Source organism: Micropterus salmoides, unplaced genomic scaffold, assembly GCF_014851395.1.
Source record: "Micropterus salmoides isolate LMB-PRFRI ecotype aquatic unplaced genomic scaffold, ASM1485139v1 Ms_hic_scaffold_12, whole genome shotgun sequence".
Lineage (NCBI taxonomy): Eukaryota > Metazoa > Chordata > Actinopteri > Centrarchiformes > Centrarchidae > Micropterus > Micropterus salmoides.
Window position 1 is genome coordinate 12,456,773 of NW_024040263.1, and position 20,445 is coordinate 12,477,217.

General features: G+C 42.7%; 1 protein-coding gene across 2 annotated transcripts in view; it reads right to left on the minus strand.

Annotated features, from left to right (window-relative positions):
• Positions 1-15,673, minus strand: part of ndst3 (N-deacetylase/N-sulfotransferase (heparan glucosaminyl) 3) — a 39,928-nt gene extending 24,255 nt beyond the window's left edge. The window contains exons 1-4 of one of the 2 annotated variants that reach the window (XM_038713401.1): positions 15,240-15,673; positions 12,179-13,473; positions 2,680-2,767; positions 1,244-1,398 (exon numbers count right to left, since the gene is read on the minus strand). In XM_038713401.1, coding sequence (XP_038569329.1) covers positions 1,244-1,398; positions 2,680-2,767; positions 12,179-13,177 — 1,242 coding nt within the window. In that variant the 5' untranslated portion in view covers positions 13,178-13,473; positions 15,240-15,673. The remainder of the gene's footprint in view (positions 1-1,243; positions 1,399-2,679; positions 2,768-12,178; positions 13,474-15,239) is intronic. The other variant, XM_038713402.1, reaches the window with a different exon arrangement.
• Positions 15,674-20,445: the final 4,772 nt, after the last annotated feature.

The following is a 20,445-nucleotide window of genomic DNA, read 5'->3' on the forward strand; positions in this document are numbered from 1 at the left end:
TAGCACATTTACAACTCTGACAAAGGACATGGTTGCACGTAAACACGCAGGGCCCAGCTGTCTGACCTTGTAGAAGAAGCACGTGGTTTGTGTTGTGTTTGTTACGATGCTGGCCTTCGGGTTGGACATAAAAATAAAAAAAAGTTTGTGTGAGCATGTGTATGTGTGGGAGTGTGAGGGCGGATTGTTGCTGGGTGCATCTCGCAGACTGATGATGTTGTCCTTCGCTCTGACACGCACCCACACACACTGTCAAAGCTAAGCATCTGCGGTCAGGGGATGAGGGAGTGGAGTATGTACATGTGTTTGTAGAGGTTAGGGATCACACTTTATGATCACGTTCACCTTCAACCCCCCCCCCCCCCCCCCCCATTGTCAACACTCCTATGCGGTCATACAAATCATCTCCACTCAATCACACACGTACTAATTAAGCACAGGAAAACAAAGCAGAGCAGAGCAACAAAAGCTCTCGACCTTGCAGACTTTCAGATTAAACATGAAGACATGAAACAGGGCTCAGGTGTTGCCCATTAATGCATCACTCTGCAACAGGGATATTACATTTTGTTTGTTTTGTTTTATAAAATGAGTACATGACAATAAATTTTGTAAAAGCATTCTTATTACTTATCCTGAAATGTTATTTTCCTTCTGCTTTGTGGCAACGCTGCCTCTTATTTGCATTAGCATATTATGTTACTTTTTTTTTTTTATCAACATATCTAGGATATCTTTATATTGTACACATCAGCAAAACTTTCTTTGTCTTCACATATTCACATATCTTTAATGTGTTTTCCCTACAGTATCAGCTTGTGGGAACTCCAACCTAACAACACATAAGACACAGGATATGAAATCGGTTTCCGTTGTCTACATCCTGTGGTCTGGGACTGTCACACCTCCCAGACTGGAAAAAAAACAAAAAAAACAAGTGAACGTAATTCAGGCAGCAATTAGGTTTCCTATAAAACAAGTAGTGTCGGTAACATGAAATGTATTCTTTTTATGATTCTCCCAGCCTCTAAGTAAAAACAGTTCCAGCGCTTTCACCTGCGAACATCATGGCTGTAATCTGCTGTGAGAAGAAAACAACAATCATCAACAGCAACAAACGTCCTTGAAGAAAATGCAATCAGTGGAAGCGAGCATGATTAAAAGAACACACAAGAAGAAAGCATCAACGAAATAGACAGCTGCAAGGAAGGTGTGTGCGTATGTGTGTGCGCATCCATCTCACCAGAGCAAAGTCCTTGTTGAGGACCATCTGCTCCAGCAGTGAGGACTCGTTGTGGAAGAGGTGAGGCTGCATGTGGCTCCACATGTGGGGGAACCACCAGAACTCATCCACATACTTTAACAGCAAATCATCTCCCTCATCCTCCTCCACCGTGCCTGCACACACACACACACACACACACACACACACACACACACACACACACACACACACACACACACACACACACACACGAGAACAAAAGTACAAGAAATAACATGTATCAATGCATGCTCCATGCAGATTCAGAGCACATAAAATTTGCTATAAACAATTCACATATTAAGGTTAGCGTATATAACCAAGCAATTGGGTTGTTTTAAGGTCATGTTGCTAAATAAGGTAGCAGCCTGGTACCATGGTGATAAAAAAGTGATGCCATAGCAATAACAAATGCAATGGTAATATGATCCATTCTATATCAGATTTCTTCTAATTATAATTATTTTCAATCTCACCTCCATATTTCTTTTCCAGTGTATCTCACCCTTTTGTTCTCTTGCTGCAGATTTAGACACTTTAACTAGAAAATCAATAACATCTGTCTTTGGAACCGCAACAGAGCTTAGATTGCACAACAGTACGTGCATTTAAATATGCCTGTATTCATATTTCTCCATAACGCCACAATCTAGAAATATTATGAGATAAAAAGTATTTTTTTATGACGAATAGGAGTAAGTTAAGTTATTGCATATAAACAAGCTACAGAAACTGTGTAGGATGTATTACTCCCGCTAAGAACACGTATCTATTACATAAGTGTAATAAACTTTAAATATATTTTGTAAATAAAAAAACTGGTTTACTGTGAAACATTTTGTCCGCATTTTGTACAGTATGATGTAACCTGCCATGTTTCATTAAGTGAGACACATATTTTCCATCGAAAGTATTTACTTAGAAGAATTGTGTTAGCTAGACTTATTGACTTAAAACTGAATAGCATTTAAATATAAATTAAAAGGTAATTGTATATCATGTTAATTGACTGGTATGACCATCGTATTGTCAATTGATGAATTGTGCTTGGTGCCAACGAACATTTTCATTTAATGAAAGATTGTTAATTAGTTTCACCATCACATTTTAGCTCCAAGGGATGTGCATGACCATAAAAGAAAAATTAGTTTTTAGTGTGAAAAGATAAAGGGAAAGCAGATTTGTACATAAAACAATATGGTATGCTTAGTTTGAAACACCTGGTTTGCTCTTATTTAACAAAACAAACACCCACTGAAATGAATGAAGTAAGGTATGAATCACTGATAGAAAACATGTCTAAACTATGAAAAATACCTTTTCTTAAAGTAAGATTTTATAGTCTTAGTCTTAGATTTTCTGTGTAGGTTCGGCACTAGTATGTTAGGATGGAAAGCATATAAAATGGAACGCACCTGTGTGGTAAAACTTCCCAGAGAAGCCCAGGTTGAAGGTAAAGTTGGAGATCTGAGAACGCAACTGTTTCTGAGTATCACGGAGAGCCTATAGACAGACAGAAAATAACATTAGTGACAGTGTGACGCCCTGTGGGGTCATGTGTGGGTGTGGCCTCTCTCTCTTCCTTGCAGAGGAAGAGCTGATTACAGTAACTCTGGGCACCTGGGCTAATTGCCCTGTAGAGTATTTAACATTTTATTCTCATTCTTTGGGAGAGGTTGCTGCTGGGCTGAGGACGAACAGACCTCTCTGCCAACCCTCCCATCATCAGTTTCACTCCACAGGTTCCACCTTCGCCTTGGTTTCTGGATATGTTGTTTTAGTTGATAGTTATTGATTCTTGCACATTACAGCTCCCTCACACATTTTCCATACATCCATCATCCTGAACTGACTGAAGCCACTGATGTTCATACCCCATAATTGTTCACTTTCACTTTGGCACCAGCCTTAATTTGGTTAACTTTGGTTTAATAAACATATTTTGTTTGTTTAAGTTTTACCATGGTGTGTCTCCCTTTTGTTGTGGCCTTTTGAGCCAGGTCATAACAGACAGAATCACATTCAACCCTTCCAAATACTCTCACAGAGCACGGTATGCTATATCAGGTTCATCTCTCCCCAGCCCGCACGTGCACAGATAAACACCAGATCTGTCTGATTCAAGTCTTATGTCTCTCTGTTGTATATTTAAGTCCTCAGAGAACTGTCATGATGGCTGCGTGTGCTCATCAGTGCTTATCCTATGGCTTGACAATAGCCATCACCCACATTCTTTTGCAGTTTTCTGTGTGTCCCAGTGGCTGTTCCTGTCCTTAAAGTTACCTCCGTGTCTAGTTTCAATACTTGAATCAGGATTTTCTCCACTTATTTAATGACTTCATTAGTTTACTGGCCTTTAAACAAAGACTCCGTAATGAGTGTTAACTAAAGAGAGTTGCACTTTCGCACACACAGTCACACACACCGACAGTAATGCGAGTTAATGAAGGTCAGTGCATTAGTAGCCTCTGGAGGGTGGACTAATAACCCCCGCACACACTCCTCCCTTCTCATCATTCTCTCCATCCATCCCTAACACTACCAAGTGAAACCCTGCACCCCCCCCCACCCCCCGCCCTCTTTCACTCTCTCTCTCCCCTCTCTGAGTCTCCCTCTATTCTTCCATCTTCCCGCTTCTGAGAACCTGCAGTCGCCTCTCTGCCCCCCTCCTTCCCCATTTGTCTTCCAACGCCCATCCCCACTCCACCCCACCCTTCATCTCTCCCTCGCTTGCTCTGTGAAAATGTCACATTCTCAGGAGAAGGGGCTGTTCTAATTTGAAAGGAAGGCTGAAGCAGCATGGTGGAAAGATCGCTCCCTCTCCCTTTCTACAACTCTCTGTCCTTGCTCTTTCTCTTGCACTCACCCACCCCATCTTCTTGCTATCGTTGCACTTCTCACCAGTTTGCGCCCACACATATATTTTGTTTATTTATCAAACTCTTATAATTCCCTGTATATGTCAGTCTGCTGGTTATTTCTGTTGGGCTACGTACCACATCTCTATTACCAATCTTTGTCATGCTGCTTTTAATCGATCCCTAGGAACCCCTGCCTAATTTACGAGGCCTGAGCAGCTGATGTCAGAGCAAGGAATCTGTTCCAGGAAGTCTCTCTCTTTCGTTCTCTTTTCACCCTCTCTCCTCCTGTGTGCGTGTGTGTCCCAAACTAACAAATATACAGACACAGCACAGAGTGTCTTCATTAGCTCTAATCTAATGGTGTTGAAGATGGCTGCATGCTGACAGATGTGCATAGCTCCCTAATCTGATCTCCTGTCTCCTCTGTTATGACATCCTCTACATCTTACACACGCACACACACACACGCACGCACACACACACACACACACACACACACACACACACACACACACACACACACACACACACACACATTTTCCTATCCATGCAAAGGCAAACGTGCAGATACAAAGACTTAAGAATTAAATTAAGTTTGTAGCTGAGTGCTTTGCATCTTAACTCAATATACACTCCCCAATGCACTTGGCCAAAATGCATTATTAACGTGTGTTTTGGTATTTGTGCGAGTCGATGTAGGTGTGTGTCCAAGTGTGCAGTATATTAGTTTAAACACCTCATTTGTATTCTGCTACCTAACATCCATAGCAGAAAACAGAAGAGCCATGCAGGAAATGTTCTTGTGACGTGGCAGTGACTCAGAGCCACAAATAGCCATGTAGGGGCATGTTTTAGCTTTTACTATCAAAGTGAACATTTTCTCAACTTTGTCTCTTTCTTGTGACAGTTATTTTTTCACTGTGCAGTAATCACATTGTGAGCAGAGAATCATTTTTAAACCTCTTCTAGGTGCAGCGTTTGGGGATGCTCTGTCATCCGGGAAGTAATACTTGAGTATCAGTATTGAAAATATTGCGCTGAATAATCCAGAAAACCAAAAGGCAAGCATTAAAAACATTTAAAAACTTTTCTCATTAAAGAAATTGTTGTTCAGCAGCCAAATCAGAACACAATAACCAGGAGAGTTTTTCAAAACACTCCCTGTCCACAACCGCAGCTCTGATTGTGAAACTTTCACAGGCAACAAATTGCTCACTGTGATGGATCAGCTTTCTCAAGCAAGTTTCAAGTCTCTGCAAGTGGTTTTCAAACCGTTGGAAAGAATGTTAGCTATAGGCTACATTTCATAGATACACTTTACAGTTTAGTTTACTGGTTCCATTTCAGTTTGAGGTACTAGTAAAATGCTGGTGGAGGCAATGAAGCCTCATTTCTCAACACAAAATCATTTTACCTTTTTCATCAGATTAATATTCATAGAAAGTTCCTCTGGGAAATTGGTAGTGAATAGTGACTTAATGTAACTTGAATTGAGCTTCAAAATATGCTAAACTTAACTTGTTGTTTCGATATCAAAGTAGAATTTTGGGTGACTGTTTCAAACTTTAGTCATTTTCTTTTCATATTGTATCTTAACTTAAAGATGCTGTAGTAAAATATTTTCTGCATTACTCAAAACATGAGTTTATGAGTATTGGTAAGGGTCGCATTATGCTCTAACAGAACTAGTTTTTATGATGTGTTGTCCAGTCACATTGAAAATCAGGTGTTTATACCTGATCGGAACGGTCACAAGTCAGCCATCATACAGAGGGCGGAGATATGATAAACATTAAAATATGAGGATAACAGTGTATATTATCAGACAGTTTCTCTTGTTCACAGGACACGCTGCAGGAATAGATGTGTAAAGAATGAAAAAAGAAAGCTAGACAGAGAAGTTCAAACCCTGGTTCCTTTCTCACGTCTGCACATCTGTCCAATCACAGCATGCAGTTTGTGTGAATGTCAGACTGTCGGTTTCTAAAAGTTACAGAAATGGTCAACAACAGACCTTCCAATCCAATGTTGAAGAGGTGTGGGGGGAGCTATTCAGCTATCTGACAAGCACCTCTGAAGAAATATACTGGCAGCTTAAGGGCCTTTGTGATTTGCAACATTTTATGTTGGTGACTCAGTGTGTGTGTCCTATCCAAAGGTTCTCCAGACAACAGAGATACGGTTTGTTTGCCAACAGGCAATAGAGTAGCAAAACCTGCACATCATTGGCAAAATATAACACAACACTACCACATCAGGATACTATAACCACGGAAATGGTAACAGGGTGTTTTGTTAACACCTGAGTGAACCCAAAACACTGCCCTGTGCGAATTGTGGCAGTTTACTGCCTTCAAACTAAAGACCTGAGTGTTGTTCTCAGAAACCTTACTTTCAAGACTTGAGAGCAGTGGGAGGACTACTGAGGAGGCAGAACTGTGGGGACAAACTCTGCCCTGCAATAAAAAGGAGTGCACTTCCTGGACAGAAACACTCACACTGAGCATATGACAAAAACTAACTCTGGCTCTGAGGGACAATGACGTCCCCTCCTACTGTTTTTCTGAAGGTAACTGAAGCAGATCCGGGAGAATGGAGGGCTTTAAGCAATATGGAGCCAATCTGTCCACTGGATACTGAGCATAAAGCTGGAGATGGTTTTAAAATGGGCCATAAGAGATACTCCATATGAAAGAAGAGGGGATTTGGATTAGCTGGTGGTGGGACTATGTAGCATGTGAGAGATCTTGACAATCCTTGTGATGAAGGTAAACACACAAAGTGATTAGCGGTTAGCGATAGCCCTCATTTCTGTGCCCAATCCCACAGCTGCCTAAAACTGCTAGTGTCAGATGTACTGCCAGTTTGTGTGCGAGAGAGCGACAGTGTGTGTGTGTGCATATGTGCGCGTGTTCTTGCATGTGTGTGGTAAGCACTGGAAAAGGTGCCAGCTAGATGTTGGGGTTCAAACAGATGGGAGACAGGCATCTGGACAGCTGGCATTCACTGCCTTTCACAAACCCTTTATACCAACCACCTCTCCACCATATCCCCATTCTGTCATTCTTGCCTTTGCACTGTTTTCTTTTCTTTTCTTTTCACAGCCTTAAGCCTGGCAGAGAGATCTAAAATAACAAAAGTAATTAAAAAAGAACTTATTTCAAAGCGGGTTGAGGGAACCAAGAACATTAGACACATTTGAGGGGTTTAATTCTTGTTTAAAACCAGGTCAAAGTTCTTGATTCATCTACATGAGTGATTGTGTTTGTGTCTATGTGTGTGTATCTGCGCATGTAATGTGTACACTAGACCAGCAAATTTAACTGGGTCAGGCATCTCTATTTGATGAGCAGGAATAGCTCTTTACCAGTTAATGCCAGTCTTCCCTTTGCCTACTCTTCCCTTCTCTGTCTCACTTCCAGTCTCGCTTGTTAGATTCAAGTCAGAGTAGCTTTTTATTTTGGAGTCTTTTTACAAAATCATCTATTCACTTGCACTTATGGATTCAAAGTACTTGTGATTGCTTTGGCATCGCTATACTTACGCTACATTCTACTTGGCAGCCCCTAAAGGATTTTGAGTTTCAGTGATTGCTGTGACCGCAAAACCTGCCTCATTTTGTGGAAGAACATGCATGGCACACAGCCACATTCTCAGAGTTGATTTGGAGTAAAAACAAGAGCACTGAAAAATAGTTCATTAAACAAAAAAAAGTTATTAAGATAATTTTCTTGTTGACAGATGCTTTCTTCAGAGAATTCACTACAATAACACTGTGGTGCCTGTTTTTTGTATTTTATGTTAGAAAATAACATAAGAGAGAAGAGGGCAAAAGAGAGATGTCAGGAAGCATCATGCTGGAAGCAATATCCTGTTCCTCTCTGCCCTCTTTCTCACCTTCAACTTTGTCATTTTAAAAACCATTAAGATCCAGCACCTAATATTTCATTGCAAGGGTGCCAGATTTTGACATGTATTAAATGAATGATGTTGTTAGACAAAAAAAATTATCTTAGGGCCTTCTGTAACAAAAGACCAAAATCCGTTTCTCCCATTTCTTTATCTCTCTACACTTATTTGCAAATCATTTCTCCACTCTTTATGTCTTTCTTCATTACTTATGTAATAGAATTTGGCAGCGTAATAAACAGATATGGAACAAGCTTGCTTCCATTGACTTTAGTGGCAAATATGCATCATTCTTAATGAGGTCTAAAGATTAACTCTAAGGAGGACTGCGCAATAAATTCCAAAGCGCTGAGCCAAAAATCTTCAATGAAGTCGGAATATTTCCCAGTTTGTGTAATTCCTTTTTATTTTGTTTAAAATGTATGTCATTGCCAGACCAAAGTGATCATGAGGACATGAAAAACACCATAGAAAAGAAGTTTATATGTTTTATTTCTATCATCCCTACCACATTATCTGCTCAGTCATACATTCCTCTGTGCAAGGCAGCATTACACAGAATAACTACACTACTATGCAGAATAACTACCTCGGCTGGATAAGATGTTAAACAGAGTTCCTCTTCAACCATAAAGGTGAAATACTGTAGCACTTGATGGCTTATTAGTTCACATGAAAGTAGTAATTATTTGACTTGCCAAATTAAACAAAGTAATGAAATTGCAAAAACTGCCCCACTGCGTCTTTGGAAACGGATGTTTTAATCTTATTTAGCCAATTATTCCTTTTCAGGAGTACAAAAGACTGGTTGCCACAACATAAAATGGGCAAAATGCAGGGATTTTCCTCTCAGATGATGACAGTCCATCATTGGACAATTTAATTTGTACCCATCCAAACAAGGGGAGAATTTGCATATATCACAACTACACAGAGAGGTTCTGAGTTGATACGAGCTACCTGTGCGTATCACTGAGCCTGCTACCTTCCTTTAGCAACATAACAAACGCTTAACATCTAGTCAGTTCAAGTAAATGCAGCCCAATGTGCAAAGAGAGAGTTTGTCTTTGCTTCCGAATTCATGTACAACATATGTGTTCACGTGTGTGTGTGTGTGTGTCCTCTCAACTTAGATAACACCACTTCAGAAAGCACCTTGGGCAGGAAAAGAGTGAGAACGAGTTGAGAGAGAGGTTTAGGGAGGAATACAAATAGGCCGCAGATAGTGATCAATGAATCGGTCGAGAGGGGGGTGAGGAAGAAGGTGAGTAGAGGAGGATGATGGAGGGGGAGGAAGGAGGAGGTGATAAAGAGGGATCTGAAGCTGAGAACCGGACACCAACAATTCCAAGGTGGAGAAGAAGAGGAAAGCTACACACGTAAATTAAAAAAACACAAGCACTGGCACGAGGGTGTCATTGACGGGAGTTTTTGACTGGCATCATCCCTCATTTTGAGAAATGTCATCCGCGGGGTGCCGCACTGTGAATCATTTTAATAGAGGAAATACAGCTGCGTGTGTGAGTGTGTGTGCAGACAGGAGGGGGTGTAGGTATTGTTTGTCACCAGATGAACTCGCGGGGTGAGACTAATGAAGAATGCAGAGAGAAGGAGGGAGGCATTTTAATTGGCCTCTCTCGCTCTGTCTCACTCCTCTCCCTTCTTCTCTCGGGGAGAGCAGGAGATTGAATGTTGGCTTTACAGAGGTAAGACAGGATTTCTAACATTGGCAATGCCTTGTCCTACTAATTGATCAATAACGGATCCTGTTACGTACTTTTATGCAGTCTTACACATAAGCTGTTTTTGAAGCACTGGCGATGAGAGAGGATTTATATTTTCACATAACTTGCGTGTCATTCATAATCATACATGTTATGGTATGTTCTTACATGCCTTGAAGTCATTTTCCATATAAACCTGGTAATGTCTGTTGTGTCATCAGTTACCTGGGTGATTTTACACAAACTCCACTTTGTGCAAGCGTCTTCCTTTCATGACTAAATAATTACTTGGATTTAGCATTCACAAGCATTCATCTTTTTTAATAAAATGAAGAGACATCTTTTCAGCTGTCGCCTTCACCAAACGCTAAATGTATAGTTGACACATGGTCATCTAATATGAGTCATCCTTTCAACAGCTTTTCAGTGGCACTTTGCCAGAAGACTTTCATTTATGAGCCCATCTGAAAACTATGCAACAGGATTTACTAATCCAACAACCCATCACAACAGATATATAGACATTGAGGAAAGATAATAGCAGAATAAATTAGTTGATGCACATGATTGTGAACATACAGGGCTTACGTATGCATACACTTTAAAATGAGCCTTGTTCAAACTATAATCTGACAACTCTACCTGAGGTTCTCCACCTCTGAGGGGAGGGCTGCTACAAATCAACATATTCCAGCTCCTCCACTTCCCCTCCTCTGCTTCCCCATTTCCCTTCAGCATTTTGTTTCTGTGAAATCGCAAAGTTAGCTGCTAGCTCTTCCCCTAGGAACCATGCTCCACCTTCCCCTCCTTCCAACTCTTTTCCTTCCTCTTTCCTCTAGTCTTCCTCTCTGATATTGCCTACTATCCTGAAGGAGAGAGAGGAAATGTGGAAGGAGTGTGAGTGTGTCAAATGGCATCACTCCTTTTCCTGCCCCTCTTTCTCTCGCTCTGTCTATCTCTCTCCATCTTCCTCTCTCCACCTCTTCCTCCATCCCCATCTCCCAGGCCTTCTGTTATGGCACTGGTTCATCCTCATGTATATTTATGCTACAAAGCTGAAGAGTCAGGCAGACTTAAAATGAAAACTCCAACTAGAGAGCGCTTGCGTGCTCATTTTGTGAATGTGTACGTGCACGGGTATGTGTGTGATCTGTGTGTGACAGTGTGTATGTGTGTGAATATGCACTCTTTTATCCTTTTTGGATACAAGCATCTTTTTTATATTCAAGGGTGGAATTCCTCTCCACTTCACCACCCACTGCCCTCCTGTTTTCTCAGCCTCCCTATTCCTCTCATCTCCTCCCCAAGTTTCAGCTACAGACAGGTGGCTTGTTTTTTGGGGGTGGGGGGTTTGCAGTGCCTGACTGGACAGGTATCAGCCATTGACGGAAAGTGACATTCTAATCTAAAGTAGTGATTCAGAAAACACCCAGGCGCAAATACACACACACACACACACACACACAGACTTACCTGCCCTGTATATCCTGTGGCTGCAGTAAGACACACAGATGACTCTGGGTTTAGCTTATGCACATCAATCTCGCCTGTCTTAGAGTCCTCCCAACACACACACACACACACACTCACACATGAAAACCCACCTAACACAATTTGTTTCTCTTGAATGGCCCTGAGTGTGGACGCAGTGGGAGAATGTGACTGTCGATTTCAAAGTAAAAAATTCCTTGTGCGAAAGCTTCTTATCTGCACTCCAGGAAACCTGAGATGTTTTTCTCCCTCTTTTTGAAAATATTAAATTCAGAAATACAGAAATTAGGGTTTATATGCATGTGAGTGTGTATCTGTGGAGATGTACATCTAAGTATATGTGTGTGTATGTGTGTGTGTGTGTGTGTGTGTGTGTGTGTATGTTTGCTCATGCAAGCGTGTGTGTTGAAACAATAGCTGTCTTGAGAGGCGGGCTGCATGGCTGGCTCTCCTTTAGTTTCCCTTAGAGGAGGAACGTGGGAAAAGAGGAATAAGTGCCATTCATCTTTTCACTGGCTCATTCACTACCTCTCTTTCTCCCTCTCATCTCTCCTCTTTCTCTCTTTTACTCCACGTCTTTGTTCCCTTAAATGGCCTCTTTACTTCTGGCTAAAGCTCCATTTAAGATAAATACCCTTTTGCTGTACCCCAACACATATGCACTTACAAACATCACACACACACACACACACACACACACACACACACACACACACACACACACACACACACACACACACACTGAAATACACTCCAGGTACAATTGTTTGCTGAGGTGTCTGCAGACTTACACTGCAATAAGTAAACATTCCTTATTTTCGCCACTGCACTGCCATTAATTAGAAGTTGATACCAGCATGAGTTTCACTATTCCACTCTGTCTCTCTCTAATACACACTATCACACACCCATAACCAACCCATCAATACCTTCACATCCTTGGCATTCATGCGTGTCCCTTCCTTCCCTACGAAAATGTCGTCTATATCCACCAGTATGTGCCGGTCCAGACCCAAAGTAAGCTTCCTGTCCGTGAGGTAGGAGATGGCATCCACCAGGATGAGTCTGTGGAGCCAGTAGCCCAGTCCCTGGCCAAATATTACCCTCCTCACCCCATCATAGAGTCCCATGTCCTGCACCACAGTTGCTTGAAGGCCCAAACTAAAGCCAGACCCTGGATTATCGCCACTACCTGCCCCTGCTCCCTCCTTGGCCCGTGCATGCAGTACAGCCTGGTAGGTGGAGTGATTGGACGAGAAGGAGGTCCAGTCCTCCCCAGGTAAAGCCCCTCGATCTGTCCCGGGCTTGGTCAGGTGGAGGAGAGGTGAGCTAGACACCACACAGCAGTCCCAAAGTGCCTGGTTGGTTCTGAGCACCAGCGGGAGGCCTCGGAGTTTGAGGAGAGGTGGGGAGTTCTCAGTGGAGCGGTAGAAACCTATGATGCCCACTCTGTACTCAGTACAGTATTGATGCAATAGCTGTCTGTTCCATGTGTCTGCATGTGCATACTTCAATAAATTCTCATAAATGATGAGTGTATATCGGCCACGTCCTTTCTCTGTCAGTGGCGGAAGATCGCCCTTCCCTGAGGCGATCTCCATGCGAAAGTGGAAGTGTGCAGACTCCAATATAGCCACAATGTCCTGACCCAACTGAGAGTACTGGGATTCCACAAGCACCAGCACCACCGGGTCAGTGTGAACATTTGTGTGTGGGGGGTTAGGAGGGTACGGGTACGGAAGTTGATGGTACGGGGACATGGAGAGCGGCTGGGAGCAGGCAGGTTCGGGGGATTGTCCAATCTGCATGGAAGGGGAGGAGTTCGTAAACAGAAAGTAAGCAGAGAGGAGGAGGGAGAGGAAACAGCAGGAGGCCAGCAGGAGCAAGAGCCTACGTAAGTGGCGACGGAATCGCACGGCCACCGTCATCGTGAAGTGGGGCAAGTGTTGTGCTTAGGAGGAGATGACTTTTTTAGTTTGCTGGTGCCTAGAAGAGTGTGTGCACAAGTTTAGGGGGTCTGACGAGCTCAAGAGATTGTCTATGTGTGTGAGAAAGGAGCAAAAGCCACGCAGGGGTGTGTCATGTCACCATGGCAGGTGGAGAAGGGAGCTGTGCTAGACGTCGGGGAACAAAGGTCTTCACAGAGTAAACACAGTCGAGGTGCTCTCCTTTCAATCCTCACAGAGGAATCACATGCACATACGGAGCGAGTGATGATTAATGCCTGCAGAGAAAGGGGACAAGGAGAAAAGAAGAAAGAGTGAATTTGCTGGGCAAGGTTGAATACTATGCATTGGTTCTCTGTGTATGCTTGTGGGTGTGTGTGTGTACCTAGGTTGTGCCACCCTGGGGAATGTGAGGGCACAGCTGGTAACTACAGAGCTGATTGAAAACAACTTACATCCTTAGGGCTTATCCAACCTCTGGCACACACACACACACACACACACACACACACACACACACACACCAACCCACAGTTAAACGCACAAACACAACACAAAAGTCAATCCTCACAAATAAACAACAGCTGGTTGTGTGTTAATGTAGCAATGCGGGAAGGTGGATGGGAGCTCAACTAATCAGTCCCTTAAAGCTCTGCAGAGGATTCCTCTAATTGCGCCAAACTCTGTGCACTTCTGTCCTATTTCTGAACCTAATCATCTGAAATACCACAAAATTAGAGTTGAAATCCTTTTGCCAAGAGCACTAATCTGGGGGGAGCCCATGACAGTACAGAGGAAATGGAGAGCAAGAGAAAAGTGCAAGAATAAGAGACAGAGAAAAAGAGCAGAGAGAGGAACAAAATGCAATGAATTATAGAAAGAGACAAAAAAGACCAGGATTAGCATCTTAATGTATGTGCCGGGAGCCAGGGGAGAAGAAAAGATCCCACAGCATCTCTTTCTCTCTCTTTTCTCTCTACGCCTCATTCTCCCTCTCTCTCTATCTTTCTGCACCCCTCTTTCTCTCATTCTGTCTGCTTGAATATCAGTAGTCTTTCCTCACATTCCCCCATCTTTCTCTCCTTGTTCCTTGCCTTGACAGAGCACATGCGAGGAGAAGGTCATAGAAAAGGGACGCCAGCCTTAATCCGTAAATATGATACCAGAAAATGAGAAAGAGAAGGAAATGAACTCTTAACAGTTTTTTTTATAGCCAACACAGAGTAGTAATTTCTTGTAGGAAAAAATGCGTGTCATCTTAATTGGCATTTTATTACATATGACAAATGTGGAGCAAATTGACTCTTGTACCAAGATAAGAGACACTTACCATTTGCACTAACTCTGCCTTAAAGAAGGTTGGTGTTTTGAGAAAATCAGGAAAACCATTAAATCTGACCAAAGCTGAGTGTCTGAACTATATAGGTGAGTGTTTTAACCTGTTACTAGAGGTATGCGTGTGTCTCACTATAAGGAACCACAAGAGGGCGCTGGAATTGTCACAAGAGACTTCGCATGGTTCTCAAGTTTTCCTCTGACATTTTAATAAACTCCCCATGTTATTTTAAATCATGCAATATGAAGAAAGCTAAGTTTGTTTTTCCTACAATTTCATGCATTTTGTGAAACGCTGCTTGAAAAGTTTTGAACCATTTAAACATTCTAATTCAAACTGTAAACTAAAGATGCACTCATCTTCAAAATCAGAAGAACTGCAATATTATAGCCTAATTGAAAGCCACAAAAATAAGTAACGTTAATTACACACAGTGAACGGTCGTGGTGTTAAGTACCCTTAGGATAAAAACTAAGAAAAATTGAACGGAGGCAAAAAAAAAACAAGTACTGATAAATCTAGACCTCTATTCTTAGGTGCTGTTAAATCCCGATTCAAAAAGGAAGCAACCCGCAAGTTAAACACCCCTGATTATTAACAGGACGAACGATTAACTCAGACTAACAGCAGATGATTCCAGAGAGTTTTACATCCCGCTTCCTGCCGCTGAAGTTTATGTTAAGAACCAGCACCGACTCGCCCACTTACCTCTCGCCGAGGCTGAGGCACTGCCGCGCAGGGAAGAGTCTTGACGGGAGAGCGGTGAGTGTGCTGCGGCTGCGGGTGGGTCCGGGGCTCCAGTCTCGGTGGCGCACCACTCCCGTGTGTTCTGGATGCTGAAGCGTTGTGCCATCTCCTCTCTCTCTCTCTCTTTCTCTCTACCCTCCACTAGAGCAGCAGATGCGGGCAGCCGGAATGATCCGCTCTCCTCCCCCCTTTCATCATTCTTCCCTTTCAGTTCCTCTCGTCTCACCCGCTGTCTTCTCCTCTCCCCCACTATGCCCACTTAATCTCTGCACTTTAAGGTGGAGTGTAGGCAGCGAGAAGACGGAGGAGCATCGATATGATATCAGGCTGCCCGTTAACGACTGGCTGCCGTGCGTAAATGCTCTGGTTTAAGAGCGCCTACACAAGTGGAGGCGATCGAGCGATCGAGAGAGGGAGAGATAGCAGGGAAAGAAGGGGAGGGGGCTCGGTTTGATTGACACAAACAGCCTTTTTTCTCGGGCATCAGCGATCACGGGCCCGGTAAAAGCTCGTGGCCCGTTAGTTTGTGTGGGAATGAGGGATGTCACATACGGATACGCACTGGTGCAAGTCGATGGAGCGCCTTGTTGATTCTCTCTAGATCCATGCACAAGTTGTAGTACTCAAGGAGAAAGCGGGAGAGAGAAGAGGAACAATTTGGGGTAAAACTGCATTTTCATTGTGGGATCAGTCATGGGAATGGATGCAAGATATTTCTGATAATCACTATTCAAAAAAAACACTCATCTATGTTCATCCACATATGAACCAGCCCCTTTAGATGTCTGTGGAATGTCAATCAGCAGGGCGCAGCATGTCAATCATAGTGTTTTTAACTTAATTAGGTGTTCCCTTCTCCCTTCCTACTAGTTCATCAATCTCTCTAACCTATTTGCACTGACACTCACTCACACACTTCTCAAAGAAGCTGGTGGGCCCCTCATTCACATTGTAATGTCCGGACAATTTAGTGCGTGTTCATGTGGTGTGTGCGTGTGTGTGTGTGTGTGTGTGTGTGTGTTTGAGAGAGAGTCCTAAGTTTGGAGAATATGTATGAACCCATGGAAGGACAGACACACAGTTGTGCTGTCAGCTAACAGATGGAGATGTTTGGTGCTGATTGTGGGCTACATACAATTAAGCACATAGGCCCCCATACCAACACACACAAATGCATTGAGACAGGAACCATTTCATACCAGTATCATGTTCCTTTTAATTACACTTAATTTGAAACATTTAGACATTCTTGGGTCACAATCTCACTGGGAACATCCCTTTTTAAGGCTCTAGTTAGTGTGCTGGGAAACAGAGCTTGAATGAAATATAACAGCCAGAATATCATGCCCTACAGAATGAAATCCAGAGATAATGAAGGTTTGGATTGGAGTGTGATTGTGTTTGTATGTAAATTAGTGTCAGTGGGTGAAGTGTAATTAGAGAGGCTGTTCACCCATTTCCTCCACATTACAAGCTAAGAACCACTTCTGCTATGGCTCTAGTTGGAGACAATAAACCAGAAATGAAAACTAGATAGCTGCACAGAGGCTATGGTGTAGGCTACCCTGTGCGAGTTAACCCTGAAGATGATTATGGATACGGTCACCACTGCAAACAACAGAGCAATAACAGCTGAGAAAGAGAATGCATGCACATATATGTGTGAGCATGTGGTCCGTCTAACACACACACAAAGCCATGGACTGACATGCAAGCCAGGGTATACACAGGTATATAAAGCACAAAAATCAGCAAGCAAGTGCACAAGCAAGCCGCTATACACAACAATATATGCAAGGATCAAACACACATGAGAGCACACGCAACAAAGGACTAGAGAAGCGAAAAGTGTCTGAGCTGCCATGTTCAACTAACACTCTGACCGTTAAACAGAGGAAAGAGACAAATGAGAGACCGGGAAAGGGAGAATGCTTGTTGTCTTCATCAGAGGCTTTTGTTAAGTGAGAGATAAGAGAGGAGGAGCGACTGATTCCCCCACTTCTCGCTCCCTGCTGAGAGCTAAATGGTGGTTCTGTGAGACTCTAGTCCTGCACGAGGCCTGACGAGAGCAAATGGAGCTTGAGTGTAAGAACAGGGGAAGACATTATCATCACGATGCATCACATCATAGCAGCAGTCAGGGCAGAAGGCATCCAGGCATTGCAACATTCACGCTATACCCCCCCCAATTAAAAACATAACACTGGACAGATTGTTGCATGCTTGCTCTGAATACATACTAGACCCTGAGCTCTGACACTAATAATAATACTCTTCTCTCCTGGCTGTTTCCACTAAGTGCAAGCTCTATTGCTTCAAACTAGCAGCTCTCTGAGATGTATCAGCTCTTTGCCTCCCACAGTGTAAACAACAACAAGCTCTAGCTTTGCTTAGGTGTGGCTGCTTGATGCTGTTGCTATTTTAATGGTTCCAGCTTATTACTCTGTATGTGTGTGTGTGTGTGTGTGTGTGTGTGTGTGCGTGTGTGTGCGTGTGTGTGTGCGTGTGTGTGTGATCGAATCACCTACCCGCTCGTGACCCCTCCCCATGCTTGGAAATGTTGATGGATATATGTTCTCTTAAGAGCTCGGAGGCTAAGTGAAAGCTGCCCCCCCCCCCCAACCCACACTCATACACACACACACACACACACACACACACACACACACACACACACACACGCACACACACTCCTCATCCTCACGCACCAAGCACATTAGAGGGAATATCTTTTGGCCAATCAATACAACGTTTGCAGATTGATACACATGCACGACAGCATACACATACTCACACACCGAAAAAGAAAGACATTTTCTTCTTCCATCTTTCGTTCTAGTGTATAGAATAACCAGACCCAAATCAATATATTACTGGAATCCTGCCAGTAGCAGGATTACCATAGCAACATACACCAGGAAACTATACTTTGCTGTTAATAACACCAAATGTATTCTTTATTTAACAGTCCCAGATAAACTTCTAATTTTAATCCAATCCATTCCGCAGTATAACACAATACTCGTACTTATATTCATTGCTTTGAGACAAAGGAGAGAATAATCTACAGAGAAAGTGGGGCAGGGTTTAATTATATTTATGTTAAGTAGCTCAATTCATACATGGGAGTAATGCAACAGTAAGAGTAATACAATTTTAATCTTAATAAAAATAAACAAAACTACAAGAAACAGATAACTTTGCAGTCTATGGTTTGAAAGCTAGTTTGAAAAGTTATTAATGCTGTGTATCTTCTCTTTGTGTTTGCATTTTTGTCTTTGTATGTCTATCTGTAGAACTCCAATAAAAACTATTTGTATATAATTTTATTTTCATTGAAATCTTAATTTTTATGCTTTTGTGCAATGATGAAAGCAAAGTAAAAAAGTGTTAGTTGTGTTAATGCAATGGGATAAACATTATTTGGGCCAGAACTGCATCGGGTTAAATATATATATATATATTTTTTTTTTAAACGGTTAGTGGTCAGGAAATAAATCAACTGCAGTTCAAACAAACATCTACGAGAATAGGATCATAGTAGTATGCTTTGTTACCTGTGTTTGTCTGTGTGACTGAAAGACAGGATGTGGTTTGCCAATGAGAACATAGTTTTTGACATATTCTGGAACAATATTGCCTCCACACAAACAGAAACACACAAAAATGCACACACATACCCACAAGATCATGCTTAACACCCACACATCTCTGTAAACAACCCAGCACTCCCACACTTTTACAAGCCACAAACACTGGCAGGCTTGTTTTTAGAGTGACAGAGTGCACCTTCATTTCATATCATATCAACACTTCATCTGAGCACTGATTACAAGTGATGCCTCTGACAGGCAAAAAGGCACCATGCACTGAAAGGCTAAATGTATGCAACAGTGTTTAAGAAAACAAACATGAGTCTGCTTGTATTGAACATAAGTGCTCGCAGCATCATGTGGTCATATGAGGATTTAAAAAATTGAAAATAGGAATGAGAGGAGAGAGGAAGGGGGGAGGAGGATGTCAGAAAGCACAACAGTGATCAGATCGCACAGCACTCAAGGGAGGGAGGGGTAAAGTGATCTATCTCTGTCTCTCTCTGACCTTGTTCACTCTCGCCAAAAACCTGACTTACAACCCCAAACTAAATATGATACCTTCTCACTCTGTCTCCCCCCTCTCTCTCCCCCCTCTCTCTCTGGTAATAAATCGCGCTGTAATTACCAGGCAGGATCGATAACAGTCACATCACTCCTCTCCTCTGCTCGTCTCCCCCGTCTGCAACTGACACTAACGTGTTCATCCCTTGCTGTGTACCACTGCTATAGATCTGTGAGTGATAGATCGCCTCCTGTTTCGCCTGTGCATGCACAAACACACATGCAAAACAGAGGTACATACTCAGAGGCTGCACATGCAGATGGATGAACCCATGACAACACACACACACACACACACACACACACAGACATGGACAAGTATAAGAGCTGGACGCCACGGGGGGTGGGGGGGGGGCATAGGTCTCAGTTGCTATTGGAGACATCTCTTCTGCTGAGCAACCAACAAAGAGTTACCGTTCGCTCCCAGAATAGCTCACTCGGCCCCCTGTTTAATGAAATAGAGGACAAGGATGAGCAGCACATGGGCAGTCACGCAGTGTGAACTTAGTGAGTTTGTCTTTGACAGAAAGAGAGAGAGACGGTGCATAAATGTGTGTGCGTGTGTGTGTGTGTGTGTGCAGTGTGGGTGTGTGCAGGTGTGCATGTGCATGGGTGTGGTTACCATGCATAACCATGCGAGTGTAATGATATTTAATAGGAAATTAAAAATATCCTGGAGAGCAAGAGCAATTTTCACACCTCAAAATTGCTGACTTGTAATATTCACTCACACCCACACTTTCACACACACTTGATGGGTGTGTGAGTGTGTGAGAGAGGGAGAGAATGTGTGTCCATCAGCACATCACATCAGCACGAGGGAGAAAAGGATAGTTTGACTTAGACTAAAATGTGTAACATGGGAACAAATGAACAGATGGTGTTTTGCAACTTTTGTCGCATACTACTAGACCCATCAACCTTATAGTTTTTGTGCACATTTATGACTCAAGGACCTCTTGCAGTTGCGATGATTCACAATTTCACAAAAAACACTTTTGGTGACTGAG